The following is a 24,807-nucleotide window of genomic DNA, read 5'->3' as shown; positions in this document are numbered from 1 at the left end:
CAAATATATTCTGAAGTGGAGTTATATACACTTTTAGTACTTATAACTGTACATGTAGATTAAATGTGAAGTTCCAACAATCATCACTTATATTTTATTTAAAAGGTGTATAATGTCCATATTATACAAGCAAATACCTCACAATACTTTGAAATAATATATTTGCAGTATAAGTGGACACAATATCAATATAACATTCATCAATATAGCACTTGTTTGATTGCAACATATGGTAGCTCCTTTTTACCCTGAAGTATTCCAAAACTATTAGCTGAAAAATAAATCCAGCTTCCTTATGTCAGCGTCTTCAAGCATTTGCCATCCTGAGGTGAGGGAATCTTGATCCGTGCAGATGAAGGGTCTGAGTTGCATGAGATTATGTAACATTTGTTGTTACAAATGTATTCACAGACAACTGAAACAAAATATGTTACATCTATGACTGTGTAATGTTTTTATTTGTTCTTGGTGCTGACAGTACTAGGACTGGGTGTATTTAAAAGTCACAACTGTACGTTTACTTCCAAAATAACTATAAATTCTGACCCTGAAATATCAGGAAATCTTGGGGCGGCTTGTCAAAATTTGGTTGACTTCAAGGAGTTTTCATGTGTTTCCTTAATATTCTGCTTTGTTTTGTTTTTATCTTTCAGTGGGAAGAGATCGGGGAAGTAGACGAAGACTATGCCCCCATCCATACCTACCAAGTTTGCCGAGTGATGGAGCAGAACCAGAACAACTGGCTCCACACCAACTGGATCCTGACTGAGGGTGCCCAGCGAGTGTACATCGAACTCAAGTTTACGCTAAGAGACTGCAACAGCCTGCCTGGTGGGGTCGGGACCTGCAAGGAGACTTTTAACATGTACTACTATGAAACGGATGGCGATGAGGATGACATGGAGGACGGCAGGATGAGGGACGGTGTTGGCATAACTGAAGAGGAAGACAGGGTGTTGAAAGAGAGCAGATACATCAAAATTGACACCATAGCAGCTGACGAGAGTTTTACCGAGCTGGACCTGGGGGACCGCGTCATGAAGCTCAACACTGAAGTCCGGGATTTAGGTCCTTTGTCCCGGAAAGGCTTCTATTTGGCCTTTCAGGATTTGGGGGCCTGCATTGCGTTGGTATCGGTGCGGGTTTTCTACAAACGCTGCCCGTTCTTGGTGAAGAGCCTGGCAGAATTTCCGGACACCATCCCGGCATCGGAGGCGTCGCAGTTGGTTGAGGTGGTGGGCCGCTGCGTCAATAACTCGGTGCCCTTATATGAGCCGCCACGGATGCACTGCAGCACAGAAGGGGAATGGCTGGTGCCCATTGGGAAGTGTGTCTGCAAACCAGGGTTTGAGGAAATCAGCGGTTCTTGTCAAGGTAAAATACGTCAGTTAATTGCTAAAATTGTCATTTTGCTCAATAGGTGAATCCTAAAAAAAATAACTAAAAATGTTGGAGTCACTTTTGAAGATTTTCATTAAATTTTAGTTTAGTTTTTTTTATTTTTTCTCCATCACTGTTCTACCTTCCAGTGTTTGTTTTCATGGCTGTCTCCATCCTGTTTTATTTTCATATCCACTGTCATGTTTATTTTTAGTGCTATGTGCTCAAGCGTGTGCACAGATCAGCTTGTTCTTTTAGTAAGTGTGTTCTTACTTTATGTGTGTGTGTGTGTGAGAGAGAGTGTCTGTGTTTCTCCTTCGCTTAGTGCAGGGCATTCCCTTGAGCCCTGCAGCACTTTGCTGTTCTCATAAAGCCACTGTTCTGCCTTGACTTGTGCCCAAGCATTCCCTGCTCCATCCTTAACTGCCATTTCCATGGGTTTCCCTGGCTGCTGTTATTTGTTTTCTCTATCCATCCTCTGTAGTTGTCTTCTTCTCTTTCTTCGAATTACTCAGTGTTGTGATTTGCAGTCACTCTTCTTATGCAACTCGTGGAAGGTCTGAATGCCATGGAGAAATTTATATTCCAGAGAAATCTTTTTGCACCAACTAAAAGCTGTGTGAAACATAAATTGCAGTGAGCTTTTGAAGAATCAGTTTTATGTGATGACCTAAATGATTGCTTTTGGATCTCTAGCTGCAAAATGCAACTTTTAAAAAAGAGTAATATCTTGATTAATACCTCATCAATTGCCCTCCTAGCCCTCCAAGTTATCTGATTTCTACTTTAATGTAGAAATTGCCATGAAAGTGGTGTTTGTCATTATGGGTAGCAGCATTTTACTCAGATTCCATCAGGCAACATTTTCCATGTTGCTTTTTATGGGAAATGAAGATCAGGATGATTTCATATTTCCTTGGTGTTGCACTATAAAGCACGATTAACATATATATGTTTCTTTGAGGGGAAAGCTGAACTAACCCAAGCATTGACCGTCATGCTGAAGGCGTTCTCCAAAGCTGGTCAATCCAAGGTCGAAACTGTGCATAATGTGCATAAAAGAAAATCACAATGAAAAAAGACTGAGACGTGTACAAATAAATACACTTATTCTGGCCAGCTGAAAGACCTTCTTAGACACAATTCTAAGTCATCACATTATCTAACTAGTAGAAAGTAAAGCACCAATTACCATTTTCAAGACATGATTGATGATGTATTCTGTCTCCTTTTTTCCTACATGTTCTCCTCCCCTCTTCCTTTATTTTCCTTCCTATCTGCTCTGTAATTTAGTTTTTTTTTATTATTATTATTATTTTTTAGTTTTTCTACTTGGAACAGTTTATAGATAATAATAATTGTGTATGCCAGACTACCACCATTCCACTAGATTAGTTTGTGTGAACTTAAGTCTGCTTGAAGAGATTTAGAATAAGGCTGTACCATACAGTATTACTTTAGGGCTTTTTATTGAACCCCACAAGCATGCACAATTCTTTTTGCTTTATATTTACTAGAGTTGGTAGTTACTTCCACGCTTGTAGTTTAATGAAAATGGGTCACTGCAGCTATAGGAGTGGAAATCCCCCTTTTCTTCCAGGAAGACGTTTTAGGCTTTCTGTAGATTTAAGGGGCACGGATGAGTTAAAGAAGAAAATAATAAATCCAAACATTTTTGTTTTCATGGTTCTGTAGAATGTGTGGATCCTTTTAGTTTCCCCCCCACCCAAAAAAAAAAAAAAAAAAAAGGATTGTCGGTGTTGTGTAGAAACATGTTGAATTCGGTGGTACCGAATTCAACATGGTGGCAAGAAAGTGGTGTAGACCATTAGGGTAAATGAGATTTCAGTTATATTTAAGCTATCACTCTCCATTTAATTAACAAGTTGCTATGACAACGCAAAGCCTCTATCACATATGGTGTCCTATCTGCAGCATGCCTCAGTAATGTTTATTTTAAACATTTACATTGGATAAAACTGTGACTGTGCAACACCTGTCATTCTTGCTAGTGGCAACATCTCCAATATGTTGTGTATCGGATATGTTGTCACTCCACGCAACTTTCAGACAGCTTCAGCATTATGCCATTGTGCAGGAAGTGGCATTAATTTTCAAAGCTGCAGTATAAAATTCCTTCATGCTGATTGATAATTTCTAAATTTTATAAAGTGGCACAAGAAACTATTAAACATCAGTGTGTGTCACAACCACCCTTATTAAATGACTAACTGTGAATATTCACAATTTTTTTGAAAACGGGGAAACGTGTTGAACTTTTCAAGAATTCAACAATAAGAAACGGACTGGAAAAATGGCCTGTGAAGTCTTGACTCAGCTTTTGAGTTACTGAAATGATATATAAACTCCACAGTATGCATATATTTTACTCTGTGTGTTAACAGGGATATGAGATAAGTTCTTAAGATCTGTTGCATGTTTAATGGACGTTTTCAATTATTAAAGAGAGAAACAGAAAGGGTAAGTGTGTTTCCAGATAGTTATTGGAGTCATCTTCATGTTTTCAAGTGAACAATTAGCCCAGTCATTCAAATTCTCTCAAGCAGCACCCATCTGCTGCTGGACACAGCATGAAAGAGGATATGAATGTTAGATTTAGACAGCTCTATCTGAAACTTTCATCAGAAGAATTGACTTCCAGTAAATATTAAGTGAAGAACATAGGAAACAATACCAAATAATTTAAAAATGGCACACTGCTGCATACTTTATTATAGTACATCTGTTTTTCCCCCCCACTATCAATTAGTCTTCTTATTCTTATTGTTGACTGTATTTCAAAATTAATTATAATTTTGCGTATGCCAGATGTGAAAGATTTACATTTTTTTTAGCACTTGTGTTATACTCTATTGTGTTGGACAGAATCTGCTGTAAATTTCTGATACTTGGTATTTTTTTCTTTCCGTCTTGGTGGTTCTTAATGTCCTTTGTTTTTGTCCCTTTTTTCACTTTTTGGCCATTTTGTAGTTTTCTAACACTTATCCATTAGTGGTCTTTCTTGCTCTTTTGTTTCACTGCTGTTTTGTATGCTTGTCTTTGTCTCACTTTCTTGGCCACTGACAGTCTATCATCTATTATTTTCTCACTTTCTCTGTTTCTGCCATCTACATGTCTGCCATTCGGTCTTTCACACTTGCCACAGCCTCTCACTTCACTCGTCTTTTCATCCCTCCTTTCAAGCTCTGTCTCTTTTTCTCCTTTAACAAAGCCATCGTCTTACTCTAATCCAAATGCAGAAATACAGTGGTCTGTAAAAGAATCAGTATATTTTTATGGAGAGAGTTAGCCACAAAATGCTCTGTAAAAGTTAATTTCTGCAGTTGGGTTTTTTGTTTTCTTTATTAAGCACATTTTAATGACATTATAATAAATATCAAACATTAATTATGCAATCAACTTATGAAACAATTGGCTATTTTGATTATTTCCTAAGTGCTGTATAGATTTTCGTGCACAATTGTCCGTTAAAACAGTAAGTTTAAAAAAAAAATCTATTTTCAACAGGGGGGGAAAAGATTAAAATTCATAAGACAATTGCAATAGTAGCAAACTGGCCTAGATTATGTGTGCAGTCTGCTTACAATGTCACACCTCTGGACGTTTTTTCCTAAGATCCAAAAATGTCAAAATGGAGGCAATTTTAAAAAAAATAAAAGCAGTATATTTAACCATGAGCACACAATGAACACTTCATGCACGTTAGAGTTTTCAAAAAGTCACATTCTGCTACGGTTTTTGTCCTGCTGGTTGTAAAATGACCATGCAACACCACCTTTATTCAAACAGCCACCATGACTGACACAAAGTGCTGCGTATAACTGCTTACCACTGAGGCTGAAAACGACAACTAAAACACACAGCAAACCCTAAATTAAATGTTTAGAATAAAGTCACATTTCTGTCATAGCAAATGCTGAATAAAACCATGCCCCCAGTTATTCGCTGAATGATGGAATAACGGCACATTAGCTAAGTGAAACGGTGTAAAAAGAGATAAATGACACAATGGATGAATGGAATAGGGCTTTTAAGGAGTGTGCAGGGATTGCAAAACGGCTGGGTTCAGGTTATAAACGGTAAATAAAGACTGACCAAATTGTTGGAATGACAGAATAAGGGCTGAATGGGCTGAATGCTTTACTTTAAAGACAAAAAAGGGACAAAGGAATCCTGGGATTGGCAGCTTTCTGGTGTTGAAATTCAAGCTGCACTGAATTTCTGACACAAAAGAGGAAAAAAAAAAAGAGACTTTGATAGTGTGGGCAGTAATGTCTGGGCTAGACAGTACATCATGGTGGGGGATGTAAGGAAATCTATAGGTTTACTGCTGAAAATGTGGAGAACAGTTGGTATCAGTAAGCATAATTACTGAGACTAAAATATAAAAAAATCTCACTAATAAATAGGCAGTTTGTTCAGAGGTGGTCATGAAATGCCTCATGGATGGAGCTGGGCGTCCCTCAGCGACACTTTGTTTCACTGCCGGGGACTCCCATGGTGTTCAGCTGTTTGCCTGCCTGTCAGATGTCACTGTGACATATGTCAAGCTCTATCTGGTCACGTCGGTGGGGCTGCCATCACTAACTGTCTCAGCGGAGTGGTAACCCGAGGAAGCGTTCTTGCTTCTGTCCACGGGGAATTATAGGGGAGCTAGGAAGGAGTTCACACCAGCAGTGTGAGTTTTGTGGTTGTTGTGGTAACACTGTTGTTACAGTCACTTGCATAACATAGAGACACATTTGTTATATTGACATCTGTCATTTCCAAAAGGACTTTTAACGCTTTAGGAATCATTAGTACTCCCCCACCCACAACACACAATTTATTAAACTCCCAAACAATTTAGTGGCATTTCATGAAATTGAAACTGAGTAACTTATTTTGTAAATCAACCTTTTCCTGCTTTGCTCCTGCATTCTGGTCAGTCCTTTCTCAACCCCCACTTCATCATCCCATCATCTGAACCCGGTAATGCTGCCATGACAACTAAAGTGCTTCCCGAGTGCTTGTTGGTTAAACTGACTTCTCCCATTTTGTCCCCTACCCCCAATCTTCAGATCTGCACTCCCCCGCCCACCCTATAGGATACTACTGATGACCTTATGTGAAGTAATCCTATTAGGCCTTAATAAACATGACAACATATGTCAAACTCTATCTGGTCACCTTGGTTACCCTGTTACAAATCTCGAATACGACACCTTCAAGAGGAGTTTACAACATTGTCAATCTGCTCAAAAAAACATGGCGATGAGCTCAAAGACGGAGACCTATAAATCTGAAGTTTGTAAATTATTAATAAAATATTTCGGCACAGCCAGTTATTTCCATGAAAGCTTATTTCTCCCCAGAGTCCCACTCAGTAGCTATGACTGGGTGAACTGGGAAATAGAAACTCATCTTGTGCTTTAAGATCACATATAGGCTTAATAAAATCCAAAAGTATCTAATCACACATTTGTTTTGGTCAAATTGCTCATATCCAATACTCTGTAAAACTATCCTTACAATTTATTTCTTCAGTTTTGTCACATTTTTTAATGGCATGTTATAGATTTGACCAAACAAATGGTATGTAATTTTAAAAGTGTTGGTTGAATTATATATATATATATATATTTTTTTTTTTTCCTTTTGTTTGCTTATTTCACAACAAATGCACCTAGTGTTTTGTATTGAGTTGATGCCTTCAACAATCATTTGCTGCAAATATAACTCCACATCAGAGGGTGTCTACCTGTTTTACATATCTTCAAATTGAAAGTTTTGTCAATTTTTCTCTACTGAATGAAGACATATTGATCAACAGTGTTAATGTCTTGATACAAAAACCTGTAGCAAAAACATAGCCTGACTGAAGAAATATGTCACCATCGCAAAATACTGCCACTATTAAGTTTGATTATCGAGACTGTGTGATGGTTAATGTCTGACCTCAGTTTCCTGCTACAACCTATTGCAATGTAGCCTAAAGTTACATTTTATTGAGAGCACCTTCTTGTCGCCTACATGACTCTGACTTCAGTCGGAACTACTTATTCCTTTGCCGCTACTCTATAAAGTTTAGATATTTGAAATGTGTATGACTAATAGTTATCCTGCCGACAGTCTTTTACTTGGGTCTCTACAGGTGCTCCAGAGTTACCACGGACACCTTTATTTCTTCTCTGATTCATGCACTCCTTCCTCTGTCGTTAGCTGAACAGGCAGTGTAAGTGGTGGCAATAATGCTGCAGATAAAATCGAAGGGCTTAGAGGAAGCAGAGGAAGCGTTAGAAACAGTCTTCAGATCTACAACATACTGTTTGGATGATCCGTCTGAGAATTAAAAGATGTCACAGCTGGATTATCAACGACGATTCGAATATTTCTAACTGCCTGGTGTGTGAGACATGGTAACCTCTGCTGAGGGATTTCAAGTGGGCTTGCACTGTATTGTGGGAGCAAAAAATTGTGATGGTTTTGCTGATCTGCCTCTAGTGCAGAGGGTGTCCATTCAATTAATCAAATTTATTAACCCAAGCACTTTAGTATGGTTGCTATTTTTCAATTTTGCAGAACTAACAGTAGTGAACAGTCCAGATGAAGCTGCAGGAATAACATCAAAACCTGAGTGACAGTTTGATGTTGCATCTTCCTCCTCGGGGCTTACAACGAGTCTCCCATTCAGCTTCTCATATTCACCAACACAAACTGTGACAGCTGTTGGTGAAGTTGCCCATCTGCCATTAGAAGCAACTTTAGATTTATTGCTTTTATCAGGGGAGACTTGGGCTGCTGGAGAGGCCAGGCGTTCAGCTGCATTAAGCGTGATCTAAGGGAATGGAGACTCCTGATTTGGTATAATCATTTATTGATGATAATTAATCTTTCAGCCTAGACCTTAATAAAGCTACTAAATTGTTTTAAATTCAAAAACTACTAGGAACTTGACCTCCTTGTCTGTGCGTAATGTCTGATTGTGAGAATGAATGAGCGCTGAACAATGTCCCACTGTGTTATTCCACGGACAGGAAATCCCCATTGACTTGATTGTGTATTATTATTGTATTATGATCCGTCTTTGTTAGTGTTCACACAGTGACATGCACAAATATGTGCATGCATTGGCAAAAACACACGGACACATGCAGGGGCCTGCACATAAACAGAGAATGACAACAATGATGCATAAAGGTATGAAACCCTCATGTATGCACAACCTCAGAAAAGTCCAGCACACACTTTGCTTACGTTTCTTAGGCCAGTAGTTTACTGTTGAACAAACACAGGAAGAGGATATTTACTGTTTCTTCTGCTGGTTTATTATTTCACAATCCTATCGGCTAACAATATAAGCATCACAGTGAAACACAGCCGTGCTATTTTTTGTTTCTTTTGTTGAATTTTTACTTTCACATCAATATTTATGATCAGAAATGAAGGTTGTGATTAGTTGTAATGTGCAGCGAATGCAATTTAAGCCATTTCATTTTATTCTCATTTATGTCAATCATTTTACTTAACTTCAGGACTGGCACATACCCAAAATATAAAGTGCCTCGCAAACATATTCATAAGCAGTTTTTAGCATTTGTCATGGTATAAACAAACTGTAGATTATTGGGATTTTAGATGAGCACACACAAAGTATTGCAAAATTAAGCAACACAATATGTTATACGCATAAAATCTTAAAATAAATTGAAGTTTGCATTTGTATGGTGACAAAAAGTGATAATATATTTTGAAATTGCTGCACTTTCACAACTTATGCTTTGAATATTAACGCACTTGATACATATTGCAAGGTGAAAATGTCTAGATGTCCTCTGAAGTTGAATTATTAACTTGCTACCCTTCGATCTTCTTATGGCTTAATGTCGGAGTCACATCCTTGAGATAAGTTGCATAGAGTTTAAGTGGCTCCACTTAAACCAGCTTTGCTGCATTCATATTGCAATGCGCAGAGTACTAAGCCAATATTTGCATCCTCAGCTTGCCAATGCTGAGACAAATGATTTTAAATCCAATGTTGATGCGTGGTAGGTGGTCTTTACATCTACCTTTTAATTTCCACACCCCACTGCTCAGCCTTAATGCGTCTTTCTGACTCAGCCCTAATAGCTTCCTTCCTAATCCCTTCAAATGACAGCCAGGCAAATAAATCAACATGTTTAGTGTGAAATGTTTCCAATTAAACAGGACGTTTGTTAAGAAGCATTCACGGACACCGCTGGATCCCTAATTGTCTGGGATGCCAGTGCGTGATGCATATTAATTACGTATTAACCTCTCATTCTCAAATGGTACACATACACACACATGCATTCTCAAATCCATACAGACGCATTAGTGTGTATTGCATATTAATTACCCATTAGCCTTTGCACCGTGCATTAAGAGCTGCGTGGCATTAGAAAGACAGCCTGCCCAAGGGCAACATGCAGACGCACTCACACGCACACGCGTTGCTACTATAAACTGTCTTCACAGGTTGCATTCACAATGAGGAGTGAGCCATTTCAGGAATCCATCCATGACCATAACAAACTACACCACAGGAAGTGTGTCTGTGTTTTCAGGTATAAATATAAATCCATTTATGTGATTTTAAAGTAATCAAATGATTTAAGATGCCCATTCTAAACTAACAATTCTTTGAACATGACCTTTAAGCTTTATTAATTTAATAAATAATTAAGTCTTGTGTGGTGAATGAGATTTTTTTTTTCTGAAAGAGAAAATTATTTAAATATATTAAGTACAAAACAGATAAGTATTGTAATTTATAGCCTATAACAATGCGATCTCATACAGATGGCATGCATTAGATTTGACTTAGACATGGAAAGAAAATAGCTTTTAAACATCTTCACCCACTAGGTTATTTTATGGGCTTCTCTTAATGGTTTACCCCCAAAATGTTTCAGAGCGTAATTAAAAGAAGACAGTCAAATTACTGCATGACACCTTGCAAATGTAGTCATTTCATCTCATGTCAGTATGACATGCCATATCACGTTGTCACAAATGTTGTGTTGTTGAGCATGAAGAGTCTATTTATCCTGCATAAAAATTAGCCTCAGTGATGTGAAATACCTTAAAAATTGTGAGATTAGTGGCATGTAATTGATTTTTCTTAACACTATGTTGCACATTGTAATTAGATTTCTTTTTTCTTCTTATAATTATGTACAGCTTCTAGAAGGAAAGCATTTCAATGCATTAGTTAAATCAAACTAGAAGTCTATTACGTTTTTTTGCTTCTTTCAGTCGATCTTGTTAGAAATACAGATCTTAGTTTTTGGGTAAAGTAGAACGAAGTAAATGTCAACACAATAAAAAAAAAAAAAAATGTAGCTCTTCCGCTGCTTATATTACAATGGCGGACACTAGTATGTCATATATTCCTAATCTGAACAATAATCACTGCTGTTACAAGAGACAGCTGAATGTAATCTTTACCGCTGTTTGGATAACTATAGCAAGCCAGACAATAGTAGGTGTGCATTAGAAATAAGTGAAAAAAGATTTATATATTGATATGACACTGTATCAAAAGACTGCATTGTATAGAATCTGATTTGTTTGTTTATGTGGAAGGACCTGACAACCCATTTTTATTGACTGGCCTCTGGGGATTTTAAAATGGTCGAAGTGAGTTTTACAATAATAATAAATGTCCCCATTCTTTGAAGCCATAAATGGCCGTGTTTTTTATTTGCTTCAGACTGTGGATGGTGTGAACCTGGACCTTACTGGCATATACATTTATTTTCATGAATCGAGGCAGCTTTCAATGAGGAGTACAATGGGAGTTTGTAGGGGTTAGGGGGGGTTAATATGCAGTTAAGTTATACATTAGTGTGTTTGTGTGTGTATTGTACACGTTGTGGAATGTATATAATGTTGGGCGAAAATCAGGTTTTCCAAAATGAACAAAAAAAGTATTTTTCTGTCCTGAAAAAGACAGAAGTACCAACTTGTTTATGGTTATTATTTGACATTGGAGTCCCACTACTCTAAAATGGACATGAACATCTTAAAGTGATATTGAAATACATATGGCTTTATGAAATGCCAAGTTCAAATTGAATTTAACCATCACTATAACATTCATTCAGTTGTTCTAGTTTTATCATCATTGTCCATCAGGGTTTGTTGGCTTTGCCAAATATCAAACAATTTTTCCTATGAAAGCCTTGTTCTCCAGTGTCTGTGTAGGTGTGTGTGGGTGTGTGTGTGTGTGTGTGTTGGAGAGAGATTTTGAGGTGAGACTCGGAGTGATCCAGGGCAGAGGGAGAATTTTTCAAGAGTAATGTTCCATGACAACAGACCAAGGTTCCGTCAAGGTGAATCAGAGGCACTGCTACCTAACGACTTACACACACACACACACACACACACACACAATCCCACCAATCCTCCATTGTCTCCTTTTTTCCCCCTTCTTTTGTGTCCCTCATGTCTCATTCTTATAAACCTGGCCTCTATCTCTTCCTGTCCCATTTCACTTTTAACATTGTGTTTTTCTTCTCCTTGTCTTTATTTTGCTGTCTTCAAACCAGACATTATATTATGTAGGTGCTGTCTGCTTCATAACAGCTACACAAAGCCAACACTGGTCAAACAAGTCTTTAATTCTGTGGACAAAGAAAGAAAACGCATAGCTCACCACTTACTTTCACCTCTATGATACTTACTACAATGCTATGAAAAAAAATATGTCCGCCGGTACAGATTTCTTCAACTTTTAGCTTTTGTGTCTAACTCAAATGTCCCAATAAGTAATGGTGAATTTCAGACAAAAATAAGCAGACTAAATACCAAATGTATATATTTTTAATAACTTCATTTGCTAAGGGTAACAAAAAGCTATCCAAGCCAGCCTCAACAATGACTCAATAACCACTAGCCAAATCAATTTCTCTTAAATTTAATTTCAGTTAGACCTGTAAAACGATGTGAAAATACGAAAAGGTATCAAAAACAAAATGCTAAGGCCTGATCTGAAGTTTAAGATTAGGATTAGCAACAAAGTCATTGGCATCTTTCAGCACGGAAACTGAAAGTCATTAAAGTCATTTAAAACATTTTAGATTTCCGTAAACTACAGTCAGAGCCAGTTTAAGTCAGTTTATGAATGGTTAAAAAAATAGATTTTGAAGTTAATCTATTGCCCTCCAATATGAATTAATTCAGTTAGCATATTGTGCAGCACTTTGTCTTGCTTTCACTTTGAATTCATTTCTAAACTATAAAATATCTGTGGACAACCTTTTCCTGTCTAGTTATTTTTTTTTTTTTTTACATCTGTCTGGGTAAGCCTCCAATATCAGGAAGAAGCTAAAAAGTCAGTGATTGATGGACCTGAGGTTGAAGCCATGGCAACAGATTGTTGATGTATTCCTGGGCGTTGTAATTCTAACTGCATAGTCCTCCTGTCTATCTGCCCCACTTAGATCAGCCATTGGGTGTGTGTGTTTTTAAGGTGAGCACTATGCCATTTCTTTGCTTGTTGTTTATGTTTGTTCTGTGTGTGCTTCACACAGGGACCCATAATTGTGCAGCAGATGTAAGTGCAAACAATTTGACAGGTGCAACTTGTATATCGCCGAACTGAAGCCTTTGAAATGGGGTGGGAAAAAAAAAACAACTGTAAGGGAAATGCCTTACTTTTTTGATGAAGACAATATAACAGAAATAGTATGACAGGACTGTGTGGGTTCACTAAAACAATAATCCCAAGAGAAACATGAGAAGAAATCTGACTTCAAAAGAAACAGAGGTAGAAGTGAGACAAATCCTTGTTTCCTTTTCAGACTCTACCCTTGTTATCTCTAATGAAAAAAAAAACCTTAAAATTCAACTAAAAAACTTAAGGGGTAAAAACAGACTGTTTTACATTTGTACTCTTCTTTTAATCTCGCGTCTCTCCCTGGGCCTGCCTACTCTTTACTGTTTTGAAGTCTCCTCCTCGTCTCATTTTTCCTTCACTGAACTTCTCATGCAAAACCTTTTCTGTCTTTCAGTGTGCAAAATGGGGTTTTACCGCTCACAGCTGGAGTCTTCAGCCTGCAGTAAATGTCCACCCCACAGTGTGGCCAGACAGATGGGGGCCACGGCCTGTAGCTGTGAAGATGGATATTATAAGATCGACTCTGACCCTCCTAGTATGGCCTGCACACGTAAGGATTTAACACCTATTTTGTTTCCACAAATTTACTTGTAATGTGGTGACGCCATGTGTGGACTGCTATCCGATGTTCTTAAAATAACGTGAAGCAAAAAAATACTACGGTTCCACACTGTTTAATTTAGAGAAACATTTTTTGACAAATACTCCATCTGCAAGATGGTGTATTTTGACATTTAATCGTTAGCATACAATATATTGATACTTTATATTTGATACTCTTTCCTGCAGTTTTTAGTTAATCCGATGGCTAACTCATAATAGCCATCTGATAGATAACTAATTGTTTTTTTCGTGATGATGTATTTAAATTGTCTTTTTTTTTTAGGTCCTCCCTCTGCACCACGGAATGCAATTTCCAACGTCAATGAAACCAGTGTCTTTTTGGAGTGGTCCATTCCAGTGGAGACGGGTGGCAGGAAGGACATCCGCTACAACATCCTGTGCAGACGTGTTTTACCAGACGGCAGAGGACTGGAGGAGTGCGGCCCCAACGTGCGGTTTCTGCCACGCAGACTTGGCCTCTCGAACACCTCGGTGATGGTGGCCGACCTCCAGTCGCACACCAACTACAGCTTCCTGTTGGAGGCCATCAATGGGGTGTCTGAGCTTGCCAAAGACCATGCAAAGCAGTATGTGACACTTAATGTGACAACCAATCAGGCAGGTATGTTGCACGTCATTTCTGTCGTGATTACTGAGCATTGTCAGAGTGTACATGTGCAGTTTACGTTCCAGTTCGTCTGGTACAATCGCCTTTTTCATACACGTACAGTTATTGAAAGAACATTAGCCGTGATGATAGTTTTTCCTGCAGAATAGAACATTATTGCTTGTTGCCAAGCATTTTTTTAAATCTTCCGTCTAATCAGCCAACGCAGATCAGCATGTCTGCTTCCAGGAACAAATAGCCGAGTGTGAAAACAAAGACTCCAGATGATCAAATTATCACAGTATTTGTCCAACAGATCTGTCGCTGTATTAATTTTCGCTTATGTACTGTCCCTGTTATCAACAACAACAGAAAAAACAAAATGCTTTGCTGTCCGATATGTCATCAAAAAAGCAGCTTGGTACCTTCATTTGGGGGGGAAACATTCCATAAACAAGATTCACAGAAATCTGTGGCATAATGAATGTTCCTGATTTGCAAGCTGTTGTGTGTATGGGTTCTGTGTGCGGTAGCAGGTGTTATGCCTCTTTTATGCCAGCAGTGATAAATCATTGTGATAAAGCAGTTTGTTAACCGCAGGAAGAAAAATACTTTATGTACACACTCCTGACCAAATGTCTAGTAAAGTGGCTAAACCCAATAGACCACCCTGATGTTGGACAATGGAAAGAAGCATTGCATTGACATGACATTTGCTTACGCACTTACCCAGGTTACACTTTTTTTTTTTGCTTAGTGTCAGTTAGCATTGCCGAAAGGATTCATGTTTAAATGCAAGAATAACGAGACAGAATTTTATTTATTTATTTATTTATGTATTTGCTATTTTTTATGCCTTTGAACAATATAGAGAACCTTAAAGAATGATTTTATGGATTTTGTATGCTTCTAATTTAAAGTTGAATCAAAACATTACACTTTTAGGTGTACTTAGGTGATAACCGTAAACATGCTTCCTTGTGTGACACCAAGACATCAGGAGAATGGCTGAGAGGGTCAAATAGTGGAAAAGCAATTTCTCCAAAAAATTAAAAATAAAATAAAAGTCTGACTATAGTTTTCAGTGGTCTGATTAAAGTATAGCCAGACTTGGTTAGGGCCAAAGATTTGCTTGGCCCTAATCACTGTTTTTGTATTTAAATGAGAAAGGAGGAGGCTTCCAACCCTTCCAACACTACCCCACCTTTAAAGTACAGTGGTGGCAGTATCATATACTTCCCAAAGTAAATGGCAATAAGGAGAAAGAACCAAAAGATTTACCCAAACCATAACTTTAAATAAAATAAAAACAAATAAATGAGGAAATGTCATTAACATCTGAATTTGAGAAAGGTTGCAAAAACTCTGTCTTTATCCCGTTGCATCTCTCATTGCTTTGGCATTTAAATATAAGTTATTTTTGGTAATGCTAGCAGGCCCAAGGAAGTTTAGTGTGATTTAATGTCAGACTCGGCAAAAACAGATTGAGGTTGTTTTTTTTTTTCCCCAGTGCATATAAATGTATGTTTATATTGTGTCATAGCTGCTTTAGGGCTCCTTTTTTTAAAATGAAAAACAGAGCTCACATTTGCTTCCGTAACACATTATCATATTTATAGCAGGTATGCACTTGTGTAGCTTTTATTTGCTTATAATGATCTGGTTAGCTCACATCGTAATGAAATGAGAGAGACACGAGATTACAGTTCTCCTCCCCTAGGCTTCCATCTGGAGGAAAAGCGGAAGAAAAAAAAACAAACAAACTGTGTTGAAGGATAGGGTTTGCTGCGTTTTGCTGAACAGATGGCATGCTGGGATTCAAAGAACAGTAGGTAGTATTACTAGCAGCCTCAGTAGGAGTCGTAGTGGTTGTAAAAGGGCAGATAGCAGATATGGTATGTGTTGAAGGCGGATGCCTACAGATAGAGACGGAGGCAGATGGCTGTCTAACAGTCAAGGCTGCTGACAGTCCTCTAAATGTCTTGTCACTACGGCTGTCAGCGAACTGAGTGGATTACACCAGGCTATAAAACTCAATTTCAGGTTATTGAAGTTGTAGCTGGATTAGCCAGTCACACGACCAAATGGAGATTTGGGATTAAGTTAGATTACACTCAGGAGACGCAGGCAGATAAGTTGTGCGGCTCTTTGGCAATGGGTGGGTTAGGCTAGAGCTGCGGTTAGTAACCTGATATGGCGCTGAATTGTTTTAAAATCACGAGCTATTAAAGTCAGAACAGTTGTGTTTAAAACATTCAGATTGGTTAAATGAACTTGAGATAAACCCTAGATATGCATCAAAGCACATGAACCAAACTTTTTAAAAATCTTTTTACCAGTTTTTTCCTCAAAAAAGTGCAATATAATTCATAGTCTTATGGTCAGTTTTGATCCAGATAATATAATTTAACAGATGGAAGAAAAAAGCACATGTTTTTGTTTAGGACTTGACTGACTAATCACTGATCAAAGCTGATTGAGTGAAAATTGTCCAACTCTGACCGCTGACTACTTTAAATTAAAAGGTATCTTCCTTGAAGATTAGCCTGTTTAGTCAGTCTTATTTCATGGAAAAATAGTATTCAGTCATCTGTGTTTTGTTATTGTTTTTTTTTTTGTTTTTTTTCAGCAACTAGATTGACCATAAAAGAAAAAGTCCAGTTTATTTGTATAGCACATTTCAGCAACACGACAGTTCATTGTGCTTTACACCATAAAAACATCACAGAGGCACCAATTGTGAAACAAGCCACAATCATTACATTTCATCAAACGCCACCTTCAAAATCAACAGACCACATTTGTTGATGCTGCAGGTTTGTTAGTTGTTGTATAGAAAATGAAAAAGGTTACAACGTTGCCAAAATACATACCTTAATTTTCATTGAATACATGTATACTTATTAACCATCTGCATTGCACATGTGTTCAATATTGCAACTAAGTTTTGAAGTTGCACCAAATATTTCTGCAACAAATAAAACAGTACTATGCACATATGGGGGCAGGGCGGCAGTGTGCAAACTACACCAAACTGGACATTAATATTTTTGTTGAAGGGCAAAAAACAATCAGGATCAGTAAAGTGAGCAGATTCTCACTTTGGGATCAATAACACAAGGTAATCCCCTCAAGTCAGTTTTAATCAAAACAAACTATGCTGTGTGAGCTGGAAAATAAAATTGTCTGCACAGCCAGTTGTGAGGCAACTGCTTGTAGAAAAAAGTGCAACAATCAGCTAAATTCACTAATGCTACGACCGCTTCCTGCTATCTTTTTTCCCCCTCATTATGTTATGTTACTGTGTAGGAAGCGTACATTATTTTCTTGGTGTAAAATGTGTGACCTTGCTGAAGCGTTGACACTACTTGAACTTGACAAGCATTTTGTCATGCTTACAGCGAAAAATAAAACGTTGCACACAACCTTCAATTCATCCTAACTGTAGAACATGGTGGGAGTGGCTTCATGCTGTGGGAAGATTTTTTTTTTTTTTTTTTCATATAAAAAAATCTATCTGGCCAGAATGATGGGAAGATGGACGGATTCAAAAGACGACAAAAAGTGAGAGTTTACTGGAGGTTCACCAAACAGCAGGACAAGAACGATTCAAGTTGTCAGAGTTGCAATGAAATGTCTTAGTTCAGAATATTTGAGATTTTTTTAAATTTAATATTTAATAATACCAGTCACAAATTTCAGTTCTACATATCCAAAGCTGGTAGAGACACACTTCTGAAGACTGGGAAGACGGAGGAGGAGAACATTAATCGTTTTTCAGAATTTTGTTTGTAAAAAATTATGTAACAAAAATTTGTAATCGTTACTTTTGCGTTTCGAAATTCTGCCGTTCTTTATGTGGGTGAATCAGATAAAAAATCCCCCAAAAACGGGGTTGAGTTGGTGGTTGTAGTTTGTCTGTATCTCTGCATCTTTGAAACTACAAAAGCGTCGCAGCACCATGACGGAGAAACATTGATTACCGCTGTCATTCTGATGCCACTAAAACCCGTCCTATTAAATATAACATCACACCTGTAGCGACGTTCGTAATGAGAGGTTTAACTGCCTCTGATCTACCAGCCTTTGACTCGAGAGTAATTACCTTGTGAGCGCCTTGATCACTGCACTGAGCGCATGGCAACAATTTTGCGTTCAGGCTTTGTGCTTGTTGTGTTTTTGGTGGTGGTAGAAAGCAAGCGAGACAGAACTCCTGAGGGACATAGGAGCGAGAAACACTCCGGCTGCTGGGAAGACTTGGAGGACCTGCTGTTTGATGTGTGCACAGTGTCACATGTGATAAGAAAACCATGAAATAGCCGATTTCACAGCATCTCTGAAGTCTTGCTGCATAATAAAGTGTTGTCGCGAGGAGGTGATTGAGGAATGTGAAAAGTTGGGGAGGGAAGAGAGAGACATGACGAGGTAGAGGCAAAGGGGACAAATTGGAGAATTGATGTGGAGGACTTTGATAGAAGGAAAGGTCACAAAACAAAGAACAAATAAGAAAAAAGTGTCTTGTTGCTTTTGGAATCTGCTTTAGAAACAACTTGCTCTTTAGTATTGAACTTGGATTTATTTTGTATCCAGTTTTTAATAAATAAAACAAACATTACTCGGTTGAGGAAGTTCCCACAGTTTTAGTAATTTCACACCTTATGTTTTTTGTTTTAAAAATCAGTGAAAACCTACATATTTTGGTACTATGCTATTTTCCTGTGAGAGTCTCATACCAGCCCATGTGTATTTGGTACTCTGGTAATGATGTGCCAAAGTGATTAGATCCCTGCTGACCCATTAAAAAGAAAAAAATCTCCACGTGAGCAAAACCTGCTGGTTTAATCCAAATGTATGGCCCAAAACTGGCTTTGGAATGTAAGTGAAATAATTTTAAATTTCACATAGCCTCTTTGAAATTGTGTTACAATCCACAGTTGTAATTATTCTGAATTATGTGAGATAATTACACAAAACATCCTTCTAATTTGCCGACTTTATTTTGGGTTATTTGCGTAATGTTCATAAAATGTAGGGCCATTGTGTAAAAATGTATTTGTACATGAGTTAAGCTGTTGCTGGCTATTCATCACATGAATTGTGACGCATTGCCTCTGCTTGTTGACGGTGCATTTCCTCCTGCTGTAGCTGCGTGTTTGTTGTTGGCTTCCATACAGAATGCGTCGAGGGATTGCTGGAATCCAGTGTATTGGATGGGAGACTGTAAAAAATCAAAACATATGTAAGAGGGCAAATTTTTGTTAGTAGATAAAGTTGCTGCTGCCTGTGTGTGTCTTTTTTTTACTTGGCGTTTCTTGGAGCAAAGGAAAGGTTGACAACCCAGTTAAGCCTTAAGCCTTTTAGATGAGCAATCATCTTATTTTGGCCTTGGTTGCAGTTTCAGTGCTGCCTCGTTTCTTCGACTTTAGTGAGCTGGCAGAGAGAAATAAACGATTGAAACCAGATATATGCATACACTGTTTAAAGAGACCTTTCTTTTGCAGTGCAACTGTACCTTCAAATTCACATTCATTTCCCATTACTGCCTTTAAACAATTTGGAAAGGCAGAATCTGAGTTAAATTTCATCTGATCTGAAACGTATAAATTTGTACAGATCTTAATATATTTCTTTATAAGGGCAAATGGAGCATGACGGCCACAATTAGGATTTTGTGTAGGTCGTCATTAGCAACTGCAAAATGCAGTGCGTGAGCCAGACTGCTGGGAGCCTCTTGCAATCCAGGCTTTGTTGTGAGCTACACTGTGCGCCACATGTGTTGTTTCCTCTGTTTCTCCTGTGTCTGTTACCCAAATCACCTGATGGCAGAGGTGTGTGTAATGTTCTGTGCACTGCTTTACCCATGCAAAGCTGTCTCACACAGCCTTGCTCTGATCAATTTGAAGAATGTTTGAACATATTTTTGTCAACATTTAAGAAGAAATTGACAAGACTAACTGGTCTTAAAATGGGAAATGTGGTCATGTTTGAGCTTATTGCCGTAAAAAAAAAATGTTTTATAGTTCAAGTAAATATGTTTTATCTGTATATAACTACAGATATAAAAACATGAGTATCTTCACTGTTGAAATAGCATTGCAGACAAAACATACAGCAGTAGCTGGAGGATATACGTGAGTATTTTATTGGTACTTTAAAAAAAAAAAAAATCTTCCATGTAAACCTTCCCTTAACAACTCCAACATGCATTTAATTGACAAACACATTAAATGGTGGCCATGTAGCTGCTGTACACTCCTAGTTTGAGATTGTCACCATGGAGCAGGCAGGGATAAGGTTAAATCATGATTTCTAATAAAGGCTTCCCCCCTCCCTCCTCTCTGATTTATTGTGCCCCTATCTTTCTGACATTCTCCAAGAATCATTAAAAAATAATAAACCAGTTAGTCTAAGGCCCGCATTGATTTTTTGCGATGGTGCAGACAGATAGAAGTCTGACAGGGTTACGTTCGGCAATGTAATAATGTGCTTATCCGGAGAAGGGCATGTACTCGTCCTCTGAAGTGGTTTCTCACTCGCTTCTAACATCTCTCTTTAAGAAAAAAAAAAATTATTATCGCCACGAGGCTTAGGACAAAGAGAAAACTAGTCTTAGGGCTGCCATTATGACATCACGCCAGTTGCTGAAGCACGTTCGTGTTCTGCGTTACTGTTCTGAAGTTGCTCATTAGCAGGTTTAACGGGGAGTGGAAGTGTTTAAGCAAAGACGCTTCTCCACGCTGTCTTCTCTGCTGCTAAAATAAATGTGTTGCTTGGGCCCTGCCAACACTTTTTCAGCAGGACTCCTCCTCATCTTCTCACTAATATTTTGCTTCTCAGTATTTTTTTTTCCCACTTCCCTCAATATAATTTTCAAAACTGTCCAAATCTTCTCTCGCCTGTTACTCTTCTGCAGTTCCTACTAAAAACCCATATTAAAATTACTGCAACGATCAGAGGTTTGGTGAGTGTGATTTCTGACGAGCATATTTGTAAAACTCTGACCTGCCAAGACTGATTTTAGCTGTTTTTAGAGTTGAGTAATGACTTCCACAACCAGTTTTCTTGTCCTGCAGCCTGTAAATAAGAAGTGATGACTCGGTGGAAAAGATTGGATTCAGCTTAAAATCAATTGATTCTGATTTCCGGTCTATTTCTGTATGCATCTCTAATTAAAGTACTTTACAGTTTATGCAAATTAATTTAGCAAATGTTTAAATTAGGATGCACCCAAATGAAAGTCTGGGCCAATTTTAGATATCAATTTTGCTGTTTTGGCCAAAAACCTATATTTACCTGTATTGTATACATTTCCTCCCCCTTGTGACACTATGAAATAATCACTACATTACTTTCCTGCTTACTCACTGCCACATGGCCTAACAAAATGCTCATTGTCCAACCTCCTTTCCACTCTCACTCTTTTGAAACATGTACACAAACTGTAACAAGATGGAGATAAATGTCATCTTTTTGTTGCTAAATCCAGAGCTGCTAAATAAATTGCTGATGCATATGAAGAGGGCACATTAACCTTCAGAACATGACAGTTGATGTTCACAAAAACAGACTGCACCAACTTTGATGGCTTCTAGTGTCAAACAAACATTTTTTTTTTTTAATACAGTTGGGATGTGTGTGTACAAGACTAAGAGAAATAACAAAAGAGGAGCTAAGTATACTTAGTCGATAACATTTGATGGTTGAATCCTTTTTAAGTACCAAAGATTGCTGCACAATTAACTCCCTATGAATGCAGTGCATCATAAAGATAGTTGCTCTAAATGTATGCATGTTTTCTATTTTCCTGTATTTGGCTCTAGAATATCGCCACAGAGTAAGTGCACTGCTCACTTGCCACGGCAGACGACAATAGCAGCTGGTTTCCAAAACAAGCTTTAGCCAAATGTATAAACTTGAGTTGTTCTGGTAAATTTGATGATTGCATCCGTTTATATGCAGTTTGAGATTCGCTGGTATGATGTTTTGTCTTGGTGTAAAACATTTCTTTTTCCAGCAAACACAAACTCCCCAGCATAAAAAACAACCAAAAGTATGACTTAAAGTTGCAAACGTCTGGCGTCTGCTTCAAGCATTGTGCAAGTATTTGATCAAATACTCCAATATTTGATCTATTCTGCAATAAATGCAGTAATAGATATGAACCTTGGAGTAATTAATGTGGCATACTGAAAAACATATTTTATTTTTATTTTTTTAAATCTGTCCATGCTGCAGCATGACATGGCTCAGCAGTAGAGAGGCACACCGTATGCTCAGGCTACACTCCTCGGCGTAGATGCTGCACGTTCGGTTCAGTTCCCAGCCCCCGGTATCTTACTGCACATCTTCCCCTTTTCTCTTTGCACTGCTTCCTGTCCAGCTACTCTTGACTAGAGGCAACCACTGCCAAAATCTTTAATTCTGCTAGAATCACCAGTAATAAGTTAGAAAACTAAATCCTTTATTCAGTCCTGAATAAAGGATTGTACATTTAATTGTTGATTATAATCAAATGTAATCAATTATGACAGCACTGAACACTGCATCCATTTTAAGGATTTAAACTTTTTTGGAACAGTGTTGATCATGATGCTTCTGGGAAAATAATCCTTCTGTCATTACTGAATCCCTACCTTTATTCCATTTAAGCAGTGAAAGTGTGTGTGTGTGTGTGTGTGTGTTATGTGGTCTCTAGTTTCAGGCTTTTAAGATGTTGCAGATAACACTTCTGTGCAACCATCCACTCAGGATTTAGTTACTGTGTTTGTAGCAATGATTTATTCCCTGCGGAGTTCTGCTGAGGCTATTGAAATCCAAACGCTGTTTAGCATTTGTGCAGAAGACGGGCAATGCACGCGCACGGGAGCATGCACGTACGCTCACACTCGGACGCCACCAAGATGTTGCCTGAGGGAGCATTTTGCCTGGTTAAAAGCTCTTTATGTGTCAGAAACTCTCCAACTGTCCCTCTGAGAGACGGCCGAACAGCTCAGGTTACAACCGGATGGCTCCAAGATTGATGGAAACTCACACAACTTGGCTCACTTCGCTTCAAAATAGAAACAATACCTGTACTCGAAAGCAATAATCGATTTTTGTTTGTTTTTTTTTTTTGGGGGGGGGGGGGGTTTGTTTAAGTTTCCGTCTTGAAAGTTTGACAGCATCCAATAAATTCTAGGGGTTGCCAGGTTTTGTAGCTTCAGGAGACGGTCTCACCTAGACGTGAGCAGGAGCCGAATTGACTTTCTGGCCTCATCAAAATGCACCTGCTGCATTTCAAGATATAAAGGGGGTATATAATTAGAGACAGGTGTACTCAGCTTGTAAATATCCTTAAGCACTAAATCTGCCTTCAGAACCAATATCTCTGGTTAAATTAGAACTCGGTGGACCGAGGAGGAAAACCTCAAACAATTCTGGATTCCAGGAGGCTTTTTGGTAAGAAACCTGCAGGAACAACATAAAGCAGAATCCTCCTGTTTTAAGTAGTAATGAAATTTTGAATTCTGTAAAATGTTTTAGTTTTTTCTACTTAATGTCTTGGCAACTTTGCTCAGTTCTTGTTTGAAATTTATGGAGTTGCTTTCAGTTACGTCAAACCCAGGCCACGAAACGATCTTCTTTTTTTTTTTTTTTTTCATTACCTGTCATCAATCTGCTATAGTGGGTTACAAATAATGAAAGACAATATAATATTTGCGAACTGTTGCAATATAACGTAACAGTATATTTCTGTGTTTGCAGCACCATCCCCGGTAAGTGTAGTGAGAAAAGGCCACACAGGAAAGAGCAGCATCGCCCTTTCATGGGCAGAACCTGACCGGCCCAACGGCATCATCCTCGAGTACGAGATCAAATATTTTGAAAAGGTAAGGTAACAACTTGGCTTCTCTTTTCTGAGATTGAAACTTTAGTAGAGTGGAAGATTTTTGGGTTGCTGTTTAGTTTAATGATGTCAGTTGCATAAATATGTCAATCATGTCACTGAAATCATTGCAAAGTACAAATATAAGTTTGCTGGTGTCGTGAAATGTGTTTTATTCTTGGAAATAGCTGCATTTTTTTTTTCTATTTCATGCCTTTCTCTTATGATTTAAAAGCACAAAGAGACCCTGCACATTGCTACGGTCAAATTGTTAACATTTGATTCCCGTTTTGCTTTTGCTTTTTCAGTTGAAGATTTCTGACTGAATGTGAATTCCTTGTTTAAAAAACAGAATTTCTTGTTTAAAAAACAGAATTCTCAAGCATTTCCACGAAAATGGACTTCAGAAACTGGCTTTTGGAACAGCAAAGCATCTTTGCTAAAATAACAGTTTATATCAAAATGTGTTCTTTGTCCATTGATATGCCATGAGTTAACCAATACAATAGCTTAGTATTAAAGTTTTCTTGACTAGTTTGACTTTTTTGATGATGCATATGTTTTTTTTCCACTGGATTAAGGTCAGCACAGCAATACGATGCTTTCATCCGTATCACTGTTTCTCTTGTGCCCTTCCTCTTTTCCCTCTGCCTGGCTCTAATGTCTTCTTTTATGGAAGGTCAGACTAAAGGTTCACATGAGAACACA

General features: G+C 38.0%; 1 protein-coding gene across 1 annotated transcript in view; it reads left to right on the top strand.

The window, feature by feature from the left end:
- Nucleotides 1-24,807, top strand: part of epha5 (EPH receptor A5) — a 74,897-nt gene that overhangs the window by 28,048 nt on the left and 22,042 nt on the right. Inside the window, exons 3-6 of the mRNA XM_015035640.1 lie at nt 654-1,374; nt 13,419-13,574; nt 13,911-14,249; nt 23,979-24,103. Of these exons, the coding sequence (XP_014891126.1) occupies nt 654-1,374; nt 13,419-13,574; nt 13,911-14,249; nt 23,979-24,103 (1,341 nt within the window). The remainder of the gene's footprint in view (nt 1-653; nt 1,375-13,418; nt 13,575-13,910; nt 14,250-23,978; nt 24,104-24,807) is intronic.

This window comes from Poecilia latipinna, unplaced genomic scaffold, assembly GCF_001443285.1.
Source record: "Poecilia latipinna isolate Pla-1442-1.1 unplaced genomic scaffold, P_latipinna-1.0 Scaffold342, whole genome shotgun sequence".
Lineage (NCBI taxonomy): Eukaryota > Metazoa > Chordata > Actinopteri > Cyprinodontiformes > Poeciliidae > Poecilia > Poecilia latipinna.
Note: the sequence above shows the minus strand (reverse complement) of the source record. Positions and strands in the feature narration are given on the sequence as shown.